General features: G+C 38.6%; 1 protein-coding gene across 5 annotated transcripts in view; it reads left to right on the top strand.

Annotated features, from left to right (window-relative positions):
• Positions 1 to 13,622, top strand: part of LOC126248226 (uncharacterized) — a 170,632-nt gene that overhangs the window by 106,706 nt on the left and 50,304 nt on the right. For all 5 annotated transcript variants that reach the window (XM_049949052.1, XM_049949051.1, XM_049949053.1 and 2 more), the window contains one exon: positions 8,258 to 8,369. In XM_049949052.1, coding sequence (XP_049805009.1) covers positions 8,258 to 8,369 — 112 coding nt within the window. The remainder of the gene's footprint in view (positions 1 to 8,257; positions 8,370 to 13,622) is intronic.

The raw sequence follows: 13,622 nt of genomic DNA, 5'->3' as shown, positions 1-13,622 counted from the left end.
GAGGCGCCATAGGAGCTGCAGTTTGTAGTGAGACCAATCCATTTACAGCAGCAAGCAGCTGCATCATTTGCTGAGCCTGAAACCGTACAAGATTGGACAGCGGAGGCTGTTCCTGTGGCGAAGCCATCGTTGACACAAAATAATGTCTTATAGCGAAGGGTGAAAGCAAACACTCACACAGTCACATGAGGATATCACAAAAAAGCTAATGCAGTACTGAGCAAAAAACATAGGTAAGAGGAGAAAAAATGATCCTCATTGCCAATTATTTTGTATACCGGCTGGAAGGCGACACGTGGGTCTGCTCCTGTGACCTGCAAAATAGGCCGAATGAAGGAAGCGAGTAGGAGCAGGAGAGGTAAAGCACTTCAGTACTGTGTTTAAAATTAAATATGTTTACTATAGGCAAAAAACAAGTAAATAAATGGTTACATAACTTTGCGATGATGAGCACGTAGGTTCGAAGCCGTATTCCAGTTGTAAGTAGTACAAAGTCTCAATAGCAAGCAAACACTCAGAAGTTGAAGTGATGTATCCAGGCTGTCTGCTTTTGATTAAATGGGGCAGAAAGCAGAGCGGTGCTTGTTGAGCTGCACAGCATCGGCTAGAGGGAGCTGTGGTTGGCGTAGGAGCTGTGGTTGGCGTAGTTCATCCGCTCTTGGTAGTGCCAACCTACGAGCATGCACCTACGCTGTGGCATCGGAAGTATCAATACCACAACAGGCTTTCCTTGACCACTCATTGTTTCTTCAGAATGGTAAATAGGGATGAAGGAATGCTTCCAATTTTTAGTAGTTAGTTACTATTTTGCTAATACGTGCTGTAGGCAATGTGGTTCAGAGAGACTCACAAAGGTAGTGTTTAAATGTGGCATGCACATTGAACAGTGGGAGCTTTGTAGGTTATCATAAACCACTCATTATAACAGTCTTTCATTTTAATCATGTTATTATGTAATTGGTCTTGAAAATCAGACAAATAAAAATGGAGCAGGTGGTAGGGCAGACAAGCTATTAGAAATAAATTTATGTAATAATAAGCTTCTGTAAGAAGTTAATGATTTTTGTAACATATTTGGAGTAACAGCAAACTAAATTTAATTATAATTGAAACAATCAGTCTTTATCACGAAATAGAACATAATTTATTAGTGTTGACCAGTTTGTCTGTACAGATTATCTTCAGAGCCTAAGGTATCTCAGAAAATTTAACGTAAATTTTCTTAGAGGGAGATCAGGAACAATTAAACATATGAGGGCAGTTTGTGTATTAAAGTCTGATCAGTTGCAAAATGGAAACCACAGTGAAAGTATGATGAAGCTTTGTACAGATCTGCTGGGCAGTGTCTCTAGTAGGTCTGCTGATTGCGTAACAATGCTCCTACGTCCTGAGTGCGCAGTGAGCGTGTAAAGATGCCTAGAAAATAGTCTCTTGCCAAGTATGAGTGCCTGCTGAGAGATTGTGCCTGATTTTATGCAGACCACATAATGTAACTGTGTCCTTGTTGTTGAGAAATTCTCAGCTGCAGATGCAGTGAAGACACTCCCGTAGCGTTTTGTCTCTGCTCACATGAGCTGCTGGTTGTGAAGACAACATTTTGACATAGATAATGAGCTGCAGACCAACATAGAAAATTTGTGAAAAGCGCAGGTGACCGCCTTGTATGACAAGGGTATTGGAAAGTTGGTACAACGCTATGTCAAATGTCTAACAAGGGAATGGTCCAATAAGACATGTCGAAACCTACCCTGAAATTTTTGATGCAGGAAGAAGACAACGAAAGAAATGCACCGTCAAAATTTTAGCTGCTAAGAGACACTCCAAGTATTAAAAAATACCTGAAAATTGCCAGATTTGTAGTGTGCCAGCCGGCGGTAGAATTGTAAACCTCTACTGGTGCTGTAGCAACTGAGCATGCACAACTAGGCACACAGATAGCCGAGGTAGGTGCTATGTTTGTAAACAGGAAACATGACACATCCCGATCGTAATTTGTAAAGGGCATTTCAGGTTACTTTTTGTTGATAGTTTCTCTGACATTACATCACACAGTTACTATTCTCTCGAATTAGCCACTCAAGTAACATCTATTACAATTTATCAGTTGCTTTTTGCGGTATTCATAAGTATTGACAATAGAGATAAAGCTGAATTAATATTTATTGTGCTTTCATAAGGCATGCCTGCTAATAGTACCTTTTTTTTCTTCTTTGTTTCACAGTAATGTGGAATTCAGGTGATGTTCTCAATTTAGCAATGATGGAATATGCAGGACGTGATTTCCAACCGAAATCACCTGTCTCTCCTGAGGATGTACATATGTGTCATTTTTTAGTTGATTTCCTAGACATTTATTCGAATGATATTGACAGTTCGTTCAAAATTGTGGATATGATAGAAGGAATAGGAAAGGACTGTGATGATTCTATGAATTGTGGTTCGGACAATGTCAGTTGTGCCAATAATAGTTCTGAAGAATAATACCTTCCACGTGTAAAAAAACACATGTACTGCAACAGCTTTCAGTGACAAATGAAAGGCAGTGAAATATTGGGTAAATGAAGGAGGGAAAAAACACGGAGTTATGCAGTGTGCAGAGGCATTTTCATTTCGTAAAATCATAGTGTGAACTGTACAAATGATAGAATGGATTACATAAAGTAAAAAATATGTGCCAACCAGAAACCCGAAACCATCTGAATGAAAAACTGTTTGAAAGATTTAGAACTGCTCATGGGAGGCTATGCACCATTGCCGATGGAGTTCTATGAGACTGAGCCCTCCAAATTGCATCTGACATGAACGTTGTAATTTCCACACTTCGTTGACCTGGCTATGCAGGTTCAAGAAGTTGTACAGAGTAAGAAGTCGCAAAATTACCAAGTTCACATTACATAAATGTGAAGAGCAGCTGCCAGTGATACCTAATGCTATAGAGAAATTCATGGCTGACGTAAAGATGAAACTTGCTTTATCCCCACAACTGCTGTTTATAGTGCTGATGAGTCAGATTTCCTGAAAGAACTGCATGCGTGCACACTGCACTTCATCATTTCGGGGGGGGGGGGGGTGGGGGGGGGGAAGGCCGAGTCGGTTGCCCAATCAACGAATGCAGTGACAAATTATATACGATAATGCCAGTGATAAGTATGAGTGGTTTACTGTTTCTACAGATGTATGTCTGTCTTCAAGAACCACAAGGCAAATTAGTACCAAAAATTACACTACACTGCTAGATTTATTCCAGAAAGTGACCAGAACTATTAACTAGACATATATAACCTTTAATGTAGGCATTACAAGGTATTGTAGTAAATAATACAATAATAAAACACAAGGACCAGTACATAAGTTCCTTAAAGGGTACTGAGGCAGATTATACGCGCAGAAGACGTGGACTGAAGGAGCGTTACACTGAACTACTGGCCATCAGACCTCTTTTTAGAACACACATCTTACAAGAACCAAGGGGCAAAAATCTTGTAATCGGCGTATCAAAATCTGGAAAAATTGGAAAGAAATATTTTCAACATTTCATTCGAAAGGTATTCCTACCAGCCACAGAAACTAATTCATTGGTTTTGTTGGATTCATGGTCTGGACAGAACAATGCCTCTGTTTTTGTGGATGACGACGAAAAGTCTGTAGATGTAATGTGGATTCTGCCTGGAACTACTAGTGTGATTTGACCTCTTGATAAAGAATTTTTTTGGCAGTGGAAAGCATTTTTCAGGAAATTATCAGACAGCATAATTTCTGATACCTCTCTCTCATTTCAGGTTTATCAGCAGAAGAGTATTCTTAAGTTTCAGTCATTTGTGCATTACCAGTTTTCTTCACCATGCTTTTCGAATTTGACAAAGTATGCCTGGTATGCAGCGCAATATGCAGAACAATGGCCAGGACCATTTCTGACACCATCCCAGTTCTATCTAAATAAAACTAGTGGTTACTGTGAAGTGCCTGGCTGCATCAATTTTTCCTTTGTCCGGTGTGCCTGGTGCAAGAAAAATGTTTGTTTCTGTCATTCAATAGACACTTTACATTTTTGTGACGACTACAGGCTATAAACAAAGAACTGTTTCACTGATAGTCAAATGTACAACATTCAAACATTATTGTAAGAATGGCCTACAGGAATTGTTATAAAATGTAGTACTGCATGACACATTTGATTTCGACAAATTACAAGTCCTCATTGATGGACATGAAAAACAGCCATAATTTTTTTTTCTCTACTAGCCACTTTTATTAGAATTACATGTGCAGGAATTGAACTGTGGATATTAAGTTATTCCAAAAGAATGTTTGTATAGTTTAAGCCAGGTTTTCACTGGAGCAAATAAGCTAACAAGCACGAGCAAGAGGATTCTGTCTGGTCTACCCGGTAGGCCTCTTGCAGGTTTTTCAACTGGATGCCACTGCAGTTACTTACATGTCCCTAAGCTTCCCCAGTTACCTAATCAGAAAATGGAGACCTGCAGGTAATGTGGAATTCGAACCACATGTCTTTCATGGCCACTACAACATCTGTGAAAAGTTAATGGTTGGTTCAAAATCATAGTGAAAAAGTTGTGGGCTGAATGGGATTTAATCCCGCGCTCTCTGCATCAGAAGCATGCAGTTTGCCACTAGACCATTTTTGTTTTAAGGAGGAATAAAAAAAAGAATATGACCATTAGACCTTACACGCATAGTGGAAACGTTAGCTGTGTCACCTCTTGAGATGATGCTCAACATCAGTAATTAGTGTTCTGTTTATAAATTTCCCCTCAATGGTAATGAGAAGCCAGGGAAAAATGGCAGCCTACATATGAGGAAAATTTTGGACCAGTGCTAAGGAGAGATGGAGATGCAATTCTGTGTAAAGTGCACACTCTCCACGCATGTCACGCTTTCATACAAATTGAGACATTTAAATTCTTGTTTCCCTGCGCCATTTTGCATACTCTGTCAAGAACACTATACTCGCCATACAAAATAATCCTCACTGAATAGCAACATTTCACATTGTGGCTCTTACAAGATAGAGTTGTATCCTGTATGCCGAATATTAGCTCCGTAAACTAAAAACTAATAACACAGCATTCATAGGCAATGTTCGCTACCTCGTGTTCTCTTCCATTTCCTGTAGTATAAACAATTTTACCCATATACAAGTGAATGGCAGTGAATTTTCTGCAAATGCTCATTCACTCGTGTTCCCTTCCATTTGCTCCATTGTAAACCAGGCTTTAGGTGCTTAAAATTGGTGTCTGTGAACTCTGGATAATTCTGCTATGCGGCGCTGTGTTAGTGATTCGCAGAGTCGCATGCTAGCTGGGCAGGGCTGTACAAACCGCTGTTATAAGTTGTTCTTCACCTGGCAAAAGTGTGTAACTTCAACATTTTTTACAAAATACTTGCAGTACCCCTTAGCAGTTAAAATTTTGGCAATGCATTTCTTTCATTGTCTTCTTCCTGGGTAAACAATTTCAGGGTAGGTTTCAACATGTCTTATTGGACCATTCACTTGTAAGTTGGAACGGTGACTTAGTGTAGGTGAGGAGCTGGAAGGTGTAGTTAACTGGTACAAATGAAACATTTTTGATTTTCAGTATGGTTTCCATTTTGCGACCAATCATACCGTACTTGTATAATAACCCTTGTACTAACAGTATACAGAAAAGGCAATATACATTAAAATAAAATTGAAGACATTTATACTCTTCCGTGATCTGCAGAGGTGCAGAGCAGAGCTGAACTGTATTCCAGGAGGCACATTTATCGACTGCTGAATAGAGTAAAAAGGTGAAGCTCCACCCACCATTTAGCCCATGATCACAGAAGATCCTAGTGAGAAGAAAATATGATGGTATCATACAGAATTACACTGATAAATAATAATGAGTAAATTAAAAGGCTGGGAAATATAATTGGGGTGAAACACATCACTATTCATTGTGTTATGCATTAAACACATTTAAATAATAAAGTGGAAGGAATAAATTGGACAACCAATAGAAAATGGTTACAGTGACCAGAACTGCCATGTGTGGGCAATATGTGAAAATAATAGACCGTAGCCTTGATCAGTGACTGTAGGAAACTGGAAATTAATGCAAAGATGTATCCAAACAATTCCACCAGTCATCGTGGAGATGAGTGGTTTCAACTTCAATGATGAAATGTGCCTGTGACAGTGCAGAAATCAGTCCAGAGATGCAGTGATAGGGACACCACCAGTCACCATGGAGGCGAAAGCATCGATGTATGCCGATACAGCAAACGTTGCCATGAAAATAGCCGGCTCGAAGTTAAACAAGAAATGTATGTCTTTGGGTATGATATTTTGGCACTAGATGCCATCTGTCACAATGGGGATCAAATTTTGGCACTAGATGCCATCTGTCGCAATGGGGATGAAAGATGTAAATTAATGACATATCGTACCTATGTGGGTCCATTTCTAGTAAAATATTATACCTTATGGCCAGCTGTAAGCTGGTAACATTTTATATTATTATTTAATAACTGATGAAAAAGGAAAATTAAATTTAAAAGTTAATTGACAAAAGCCAGTAATATAATTGACAAAAAGTGCAATAAAAAGAAGGATGAGACTTAAAAAATCTGTAACCTCGTAGCATAAAAGAGGAAATAATGAAATATTTTAGTTCCTATACTATGCTTTGAAATTGAATATTTTTTCTAGTCTTATATATCTTCTATTTTAAATTTTGCCAATTATATTACTGGCATTGCCAATGAATTTTTAAATTTAATTTTCCTTTCTCACGAGTTTTTAAACATTTATATGCAATATTGCTGTTTATAGCTGGCCCTTTGGTATGGTATTTCACTATAAATGGATCTATATTACCATGCCATGTCAATAATTTGATACCTTTCATCCCTATGGTGACCGATGTCATCTAGAGGCAAAATATCTTCTCTTGTTAAGCTTCAGGCTGGCCATCTCCGTGGCAATGGGCATTATATTGCCATATATTGATGCTTTGATCTCCTTGACAACTGACAGCTCCTGTTGTCACTGTGTATGTGGATGTGTGACTGCTCCGCCATAGACAGGTTTCATCGGTGGTCTGAGGCCATTTGTCTGGTGACTGCTGCCATTGTTTCGTTACATCTTTGTATTGATGTCTCGTTTCCTTTACAAAGACTCCAGTGTTCATTATTTTCATGCATTGGCCACAGGTGGTAGTTGTGGTTACAGTAACCTTTTTCTATTGGTTGTCCTTTTTGTTAATTATGTTATATTGTTAAAATGTGTTTAATGTATAACAACACAATTAGTATTGATGTGTTTTGTCTTACTTAAAAATGTTCAACTTTTTAATTTACTCAGTGTTATTTCTTGATGTAACTATATATGATACCATTGTAATTTATTCTCATTGGGGCCTTTTTTTAGTCATGTGTTAGGTGGTGGATGAATATTCTGTAGCACTTTTACAGTATTCAGTAGTTGATGAATGTGCCTTGCAGCATACAGTGCGGTTCTGTTCAGTGCCTCTAGTGCCTCTGTGGATCCCTGAAGGGTATAAGTACTTCGAATTTTATTGTAATGTATGTCTCTTTCCTGTATACCGTTGACATATGATCTCTCTCTAAGAAAACCAAAGCTAAATTTTCAGTTATGTTATGGTCTGCAACTCTGTATAGATTGAAACTTGTCACTGCTAATAAATTATATTATATTCTGTTTTACAATCAAGACTTGATTTTTTTATTATATAATAAGTTCGATACTTGATGGGCTTTTTGGTACCTACTGTTAATGGCATTCTAATTCTTGTTGACTACGTAATTTAGTGTCATATTTGTTGGCCGCCCTAACACAGTATTATTTTTTCCCCAGGAATTACTAACTGAATAGTCTTCAGATAAGTGCAACAGTTCTGACCCCTTTTTTCTGACTGATATGTCTATCAATTTAGAAGAAAAGAAGAAATGATTTAAAACTTGAGTGTTACTGTTTATATTTTGTGCATATTAACTGTATTGACCTGGTACTGACTTGAAGATCTGCACCAGTAGTGTAGTATTTTACTCTTTTTTTAGATGCATGTTTCTGCTCTGCAAATTATGCCGTTCAGGTAAGTTAACTCGTGTGCAACTTTGCAGTCAACTCCATTTTCACATTGTTGCAAAGTCTTACATAAACTATGAGCAATGTATGTAAAAAGTAATAGGGTAGTAACTGTAGAATGCACCATTCTTTACTGTTCTGTTAACAGTGGTGTTTGATTTTCAGCTTCTGAAGTTAGCTACATGCAGAGTATGTGATACAGAATGTGGGAGACACTCACAAGGTACTCAGACTGATGACCAGGAAATGAATCTCAGAAGTGTTAAAACACTTGAAAGTAAGTGAAGAAATGTCAAATTATTCCTACTGTAATGTATAAGATGCTTTTGTTTTAAAATTACAGTTAATTTTAGAAGTGTGAACTTCCTGTTGTCAGTTGTTTCTGCTGAAATCAGTTGTAGACATTTTGATAGAATATATTGTGCATTGCAATCTGATCAGACTGTAATGTACACAGGCTAGCACTAGAAACTACCATTTAGCTATAGAACTGTAACTACAAAAGAAGGAAAATCAGAAAGTGTAATTTTTCTCTTTTTGCACTTGTCAAAAGTGAACGTCACTGTAGCTTCTGTATTTGTCAATAAGACAGAATGCGGCTTTGCATGGTGGCCCATGGCATGGTTTTCTTTTAGTTTTATTAGAATAATTTTCCCCCCTATGAACCATGGACCTTGCCGTTGGTGGGGAGGCTTGCGTGCCTCAGCGATACAGATGGCCGTACCGTAGGTGCAACCACAACGGAGGGGTATCTGTTGAGAGGCCAGACAAACATGTGGTTCCTGAAGAGGGGCAGCAGCCTTTTCAGTAGTTGAAGGGGCAACAGTCTGGATGATTGACTGATCTGGCCTTGCAACATTAACCAAAACGGCCTTGCTGTGCTGGTACTGCGAACGGCTGAAAGCAAGGGGAAACTACAGCCGTAATTTTTCCCGAGGACATGCAGCTCTACTGTATGATAAAATGATGATGGCGTCCTCTTGGGTAAAATATTCCGGAGGTAAAATAGTCCCCCATTCGGATCTCCGGGCGGGGACTACTCAAGAGGACGTCGTTATCAGGAGAAAGAAAACTGGCGTTCTACGGATCGGAGCGTGGAATGTCAGATCACTTAATCGGGCAGGTAGGTTAGAAAATTTAAAAAGGGAAATGGATAGGTTAAAGTTAGATATAGTGGGAATTAGTGAAGTTCGGTGGCAGGAGGAACAAGACTTTTGGTCAGGTGATTACAGGGTTATAAGTACAAAATCAAATAGGGGTAATGCAGGAATAGGTTTAATAATGAATAAAAAAAATAGGAGTGCGGGTTAGCTACTACAAACAGCATAGTGAACGCATTATTGTGGCCAAGATAGACACAAAGCCCATGCCTACTACAGTAGTACAAGTTTATATGCCAACTAGCTCTGCAGATGATGAAGAAATTGATGAAATGTATGACGAGATAAAAGAAATTATTCAGGTAGTGAAGGGAGACGAAAATTTAATAGTCATGGGTGACTGGAATTCGTCAGTAGGAAAAGGGAGAGAAGGAAACATAGTAGGTGAATATGGATTGGGGGGAAGGAATGAAAGAGGAAGCCGCCTTGTAGAATTTTGCACAGAGCATAACTTAATCATAGCTAACACTTGGTTCAAGAATCATGAAAGGAGGCTGTATACATGGAAGAAGCCAGGAGATACTGACAGGTCTCAGATAGATTATATAATGGTAAGACAGAGATTTAGGAACCAGGTTTTAAATTGTAAGACATTTCCAGGGGCAGATGTGGATTCTGACCACAATCTATTGGTTATGAACTGCAGATTGAAACTGAAGAAACTGCAAAAAGGTGGGAATTTAAGGAGATGGGACCTGGATAAACTGAAAGAACCAGAGGTTGTAGAGAGTTTCAGGGAGAGCATAAGGGAACAATTGACAGGAATGGGGGAAAGAAATACAGTAGAAGAAGAATGGGTAGCTCTGAGGGATGAAGTGGTGAAGGCAGCAGACGATCAAGTAGGTAAAAAGACGAGGGCTAATAGAAATCCTTGGGTAACAGAAGAAATATTGAATTTAATTGATGAAAGGAGAAAATATAAAAATGCAGTAAATGAAGCAGGCAAAAAGGAATACAAACGTCTCAAAAATGAGATCGACAGGAAGTGCAAAATGGCTAAGCAGGGATGGCTAGAGGACAAATGTAAGGATGTAGAGGCTTGTCTCACTAGGGGTAAGATAGATACTGCCTACAGGAAAATTAAAGAGACCTTTGGAGAGAAGAGAACCACTTCTATGAATATCAAGAGCTCAGATGGAAACCCAGTTCTAAGCAAAGAAGGGAAGGTAGAAAGGTGGAAGGAGTATATAGAGGGTTTATACAAGGGAGATGTACTTGAGGACAATATTATGGAAATGGAAGAGGATGTAGATGAAGACGAAATGGGAGATAAGATACTGCGTGAAGAGTTTGACAGAGCACTGAAAGACCTGAGTCGAAACAAGGCCCCGGGAGTAGACAACATTCCATTAGAACTACTGATGGCCTCGGGAGAGCCAGTCGTGACAAAACTCTACCATCTGGTGAGCACGATGTATGAGACAGGCGAAATACCCACAGACTTCAAGAAGAATATAATAATTCCAATCCCAAAGAAAGCAGGTGTTGACAGATGTGAAAATTACCGAACTATCAGTTTAATAAGTCACAGCTGCAAAATACTAACGCGAATTCTTTACAGACGAATGGAAAAACTGGTAGAAGCTGACCTCGGGGAAGATCAGTTTGGATTTCGTAGGAATGTTGGAACACGTGAGGCAATACTGACCTTACGACTTATCTTGGAAGAAAGATTAAGAAAAGGCAAACCTACGTTTCTAGCATTTGTAGACTTAGAGAAAGCTTTTGACAATGTTGACTGGAATACTCTTTCAAATTCTGAAGGTGGCAGGGGTAAAATACAGGGAGCGAAAGGCTATTTACAATTTGTACAGAAACCAGATGGCAGTTATAAGAGTCGAGGGGCATGAAAGGGAAGCAGTGGTTGGGAAAGGAGTGAGACAGGGTTGTAGCCTCTCCCCGATGTTATTCAATCTGTATATTGAGCAAGCAGTAAAGGAAACAAAAGAAAAATTCGGAGTAGGTATTAAAATTCATGGAGAAGAAGTAAAAACTTCGAGGTTCGCCGATGACATTGTAATTCTGTCAGAGACAGCAAAGGACTTGGAAGAGCAGTTGAACGGAATGGACAGTGTCTTGAAAGGAGGATATAAGATGAACATCAACAAAAGCAAAATGAGGATAATGGAATGTAGTCAAATTAAGTCGGGTGATGCTGAGGGAATTAGATTAGGAAATGAGACACTTAAAGTAGTAAAGGAGTTTTGCTATTTAGGGAGTAAAATAACCGATGATGGTCGAAGTAGAGAGGATATAAAATGTAGACTGGCAATGGCAAGGAAAGCGTTTCTGAAGAAGAGAAATTTGTTAACATCGAGTATAGATTTAGGTGTCAGGAAGTCGTTTCTGAAAGTATTTGTATGGAGTGTAGCCATGTATGGAAGTGAGACATGGACGATAACTAGTTTGGACAAGAAGAGAATAGAAGCTTTCGAAATGTGGTGCTACAGAAGAATGCTGAAGATAAGGTGGGTAGATCACGTAACTAATGAGGAGATATTGAATAGGATTGGAGAGAAGAGAAGTTTGTGGCACAACTTGACTAGAAGAAGGGATCGGTTGGTAGGACATGTTTTGAGGCATCAAGGGATCACAAATTTAGCATTGGAGGGCAGCGTGGAGGGTAAAAATCGTAGAGGGAGACCAAGAGATCAATACACTAAGCAGATTCAGAAGGATGTAGGTTGCAGTAGGTACTGGGAGATGAAGAAGCTTGCACAGGATAGAGTAGCATGGAGAGCTGCATCAAACCAGTCTCAGGACTGAAGACCACAACAACAACAACAACAGAATAATTTTATGTTTTTTTTCCAGGTGGCAGTCACAAGACAATAGTTTTTCTTATTGATTTGTACGTTGGAATCTCTCTGAAATTGTGAAACAAATAGGCTTGGCAATTTTTAATGTTCTACAGCCAAAGCCTTTATCCACTCTTATAACAGAAGTGAACAACTCCTCTTAAGAGTTTCAGAGTGTTGAGGATATCTGAACTGTCTCGTATATATAGGAGGAAAACACTTCATCATAGTACCGTAATAAAACTGATTTGCTTTCTATTTTTTCCCCCTGCTCATTCTTATAAGGGTAGTTGGTATAGGATGTTATTTGCATCCCAGTTAAAGTGCTATTTTTTGTGAGTTCATCATTTTATTAATGAATTCATTGATGTAAAAGTAATCTGCATTTGAAGCCATTGCCTAGTACAGGCATCCCTGTTTCATATTTTGGTAGATGAGACAAGGTTTGTGCTGCAAACTTACTTAAATGAGGCATTACCCAGAACTTGAAATAGTCAGCAATGCAAAAAGAAACAATTCAGTGCACAGCTTTGTTGAGCATATTATTTAGTTGATAATGCATTCCACATACTGGTTATGATATGGTATGTATTCTTCAGGATCAGTGAAACAGATGTTGAGATTACTGAATGTATTGCAGAAGCAATTTAATGTTTGCACTGTTTATGTACTAGTGCACAGTAAAATCAAAAGAACCCACAGCTGCTGAAACTAAAAGACAGTCAGCCCATACATGCATTCGTGGTAACTGGATTAACCAATCAAAGGTTTTTTGATGCTGCAATTCAAATTCATGAACATTTTGCACATTACTGTTGCAGAAGATGAACTGCACAACAAAAACATAAACTGAGTCACTTCCAGTTCTAATTTTACATTGTCTAAATCTAAACCATTTCCTTATAGTGGAGATGCTGAGTCGCGGAAAGGCAGAAGAAAAAAGACTGTCGTAAGGTTAGCTTTTGGCCAACAAGGCCTTTGTCAAAAATAGACAACATACACACAAGCACACGCACACGAACGCACTCCCGCATACGCAATTTGCACATACGTGACCACAGTGGCAAAGGTCTTGTTGGCAGAAAGATAATTCTCTGACAGTCTTTTTGTTATGCCTTTCTGTGACTCAGCCTCTTCACTATATGGTGAATAGCAACTATCCTTTTCATTATATTGTTACATTCCATCCTGGATTTTCCATTGTTTGATTTAAACTATTTGCGTGGTAGTAATAAAAGTATATTTATCTCTAATCTTGAGGTCTGTTGTTTTCTCATTTCGTCCATGAGATTTGACGTTTTTTCAGTATATATATTAAACCCAAAAATGAAACAATCTTCACTTTGAACCTGGAATATAGGTAATGGTTTTATCCATATTTTTGCATAACAAGTTGCTCCAGAAAGGCACAGTTTCGGAAGTTCATTAATGTGGTGCATCAGTTAAACTGCACATTTTTGTAGGGTGCAATATACATCAGAAACTCATCAAATACGGCACTTAAACTTTAAAAGTACGGACATTAATATGACACCTCTTAGTTTGCATCTATGCCAATCAGAGCACAGAACA

The sequence above is a fragment of the Schistocerca nitens genome, chromosome 3 (assembly GCF_023898315.1).
Source record: "Schistocerca nitens isolate TAMUIC-IGC-003100 chromosome 3, iqSchNite1.1, whole genome shotgun sequence".
NCBI classification, from domain to species: Eukaryota; Metazoa; Arthropoda; class Insecta; order Orthoptera; family Acrididae; genus Schistocerca; species Schistocerca nitens.
The sequence above is the reverse complement of the archived record's forward strand: the minus strand, read 5'-3'. Positions and strand labels throughout refer to the sequence as shown.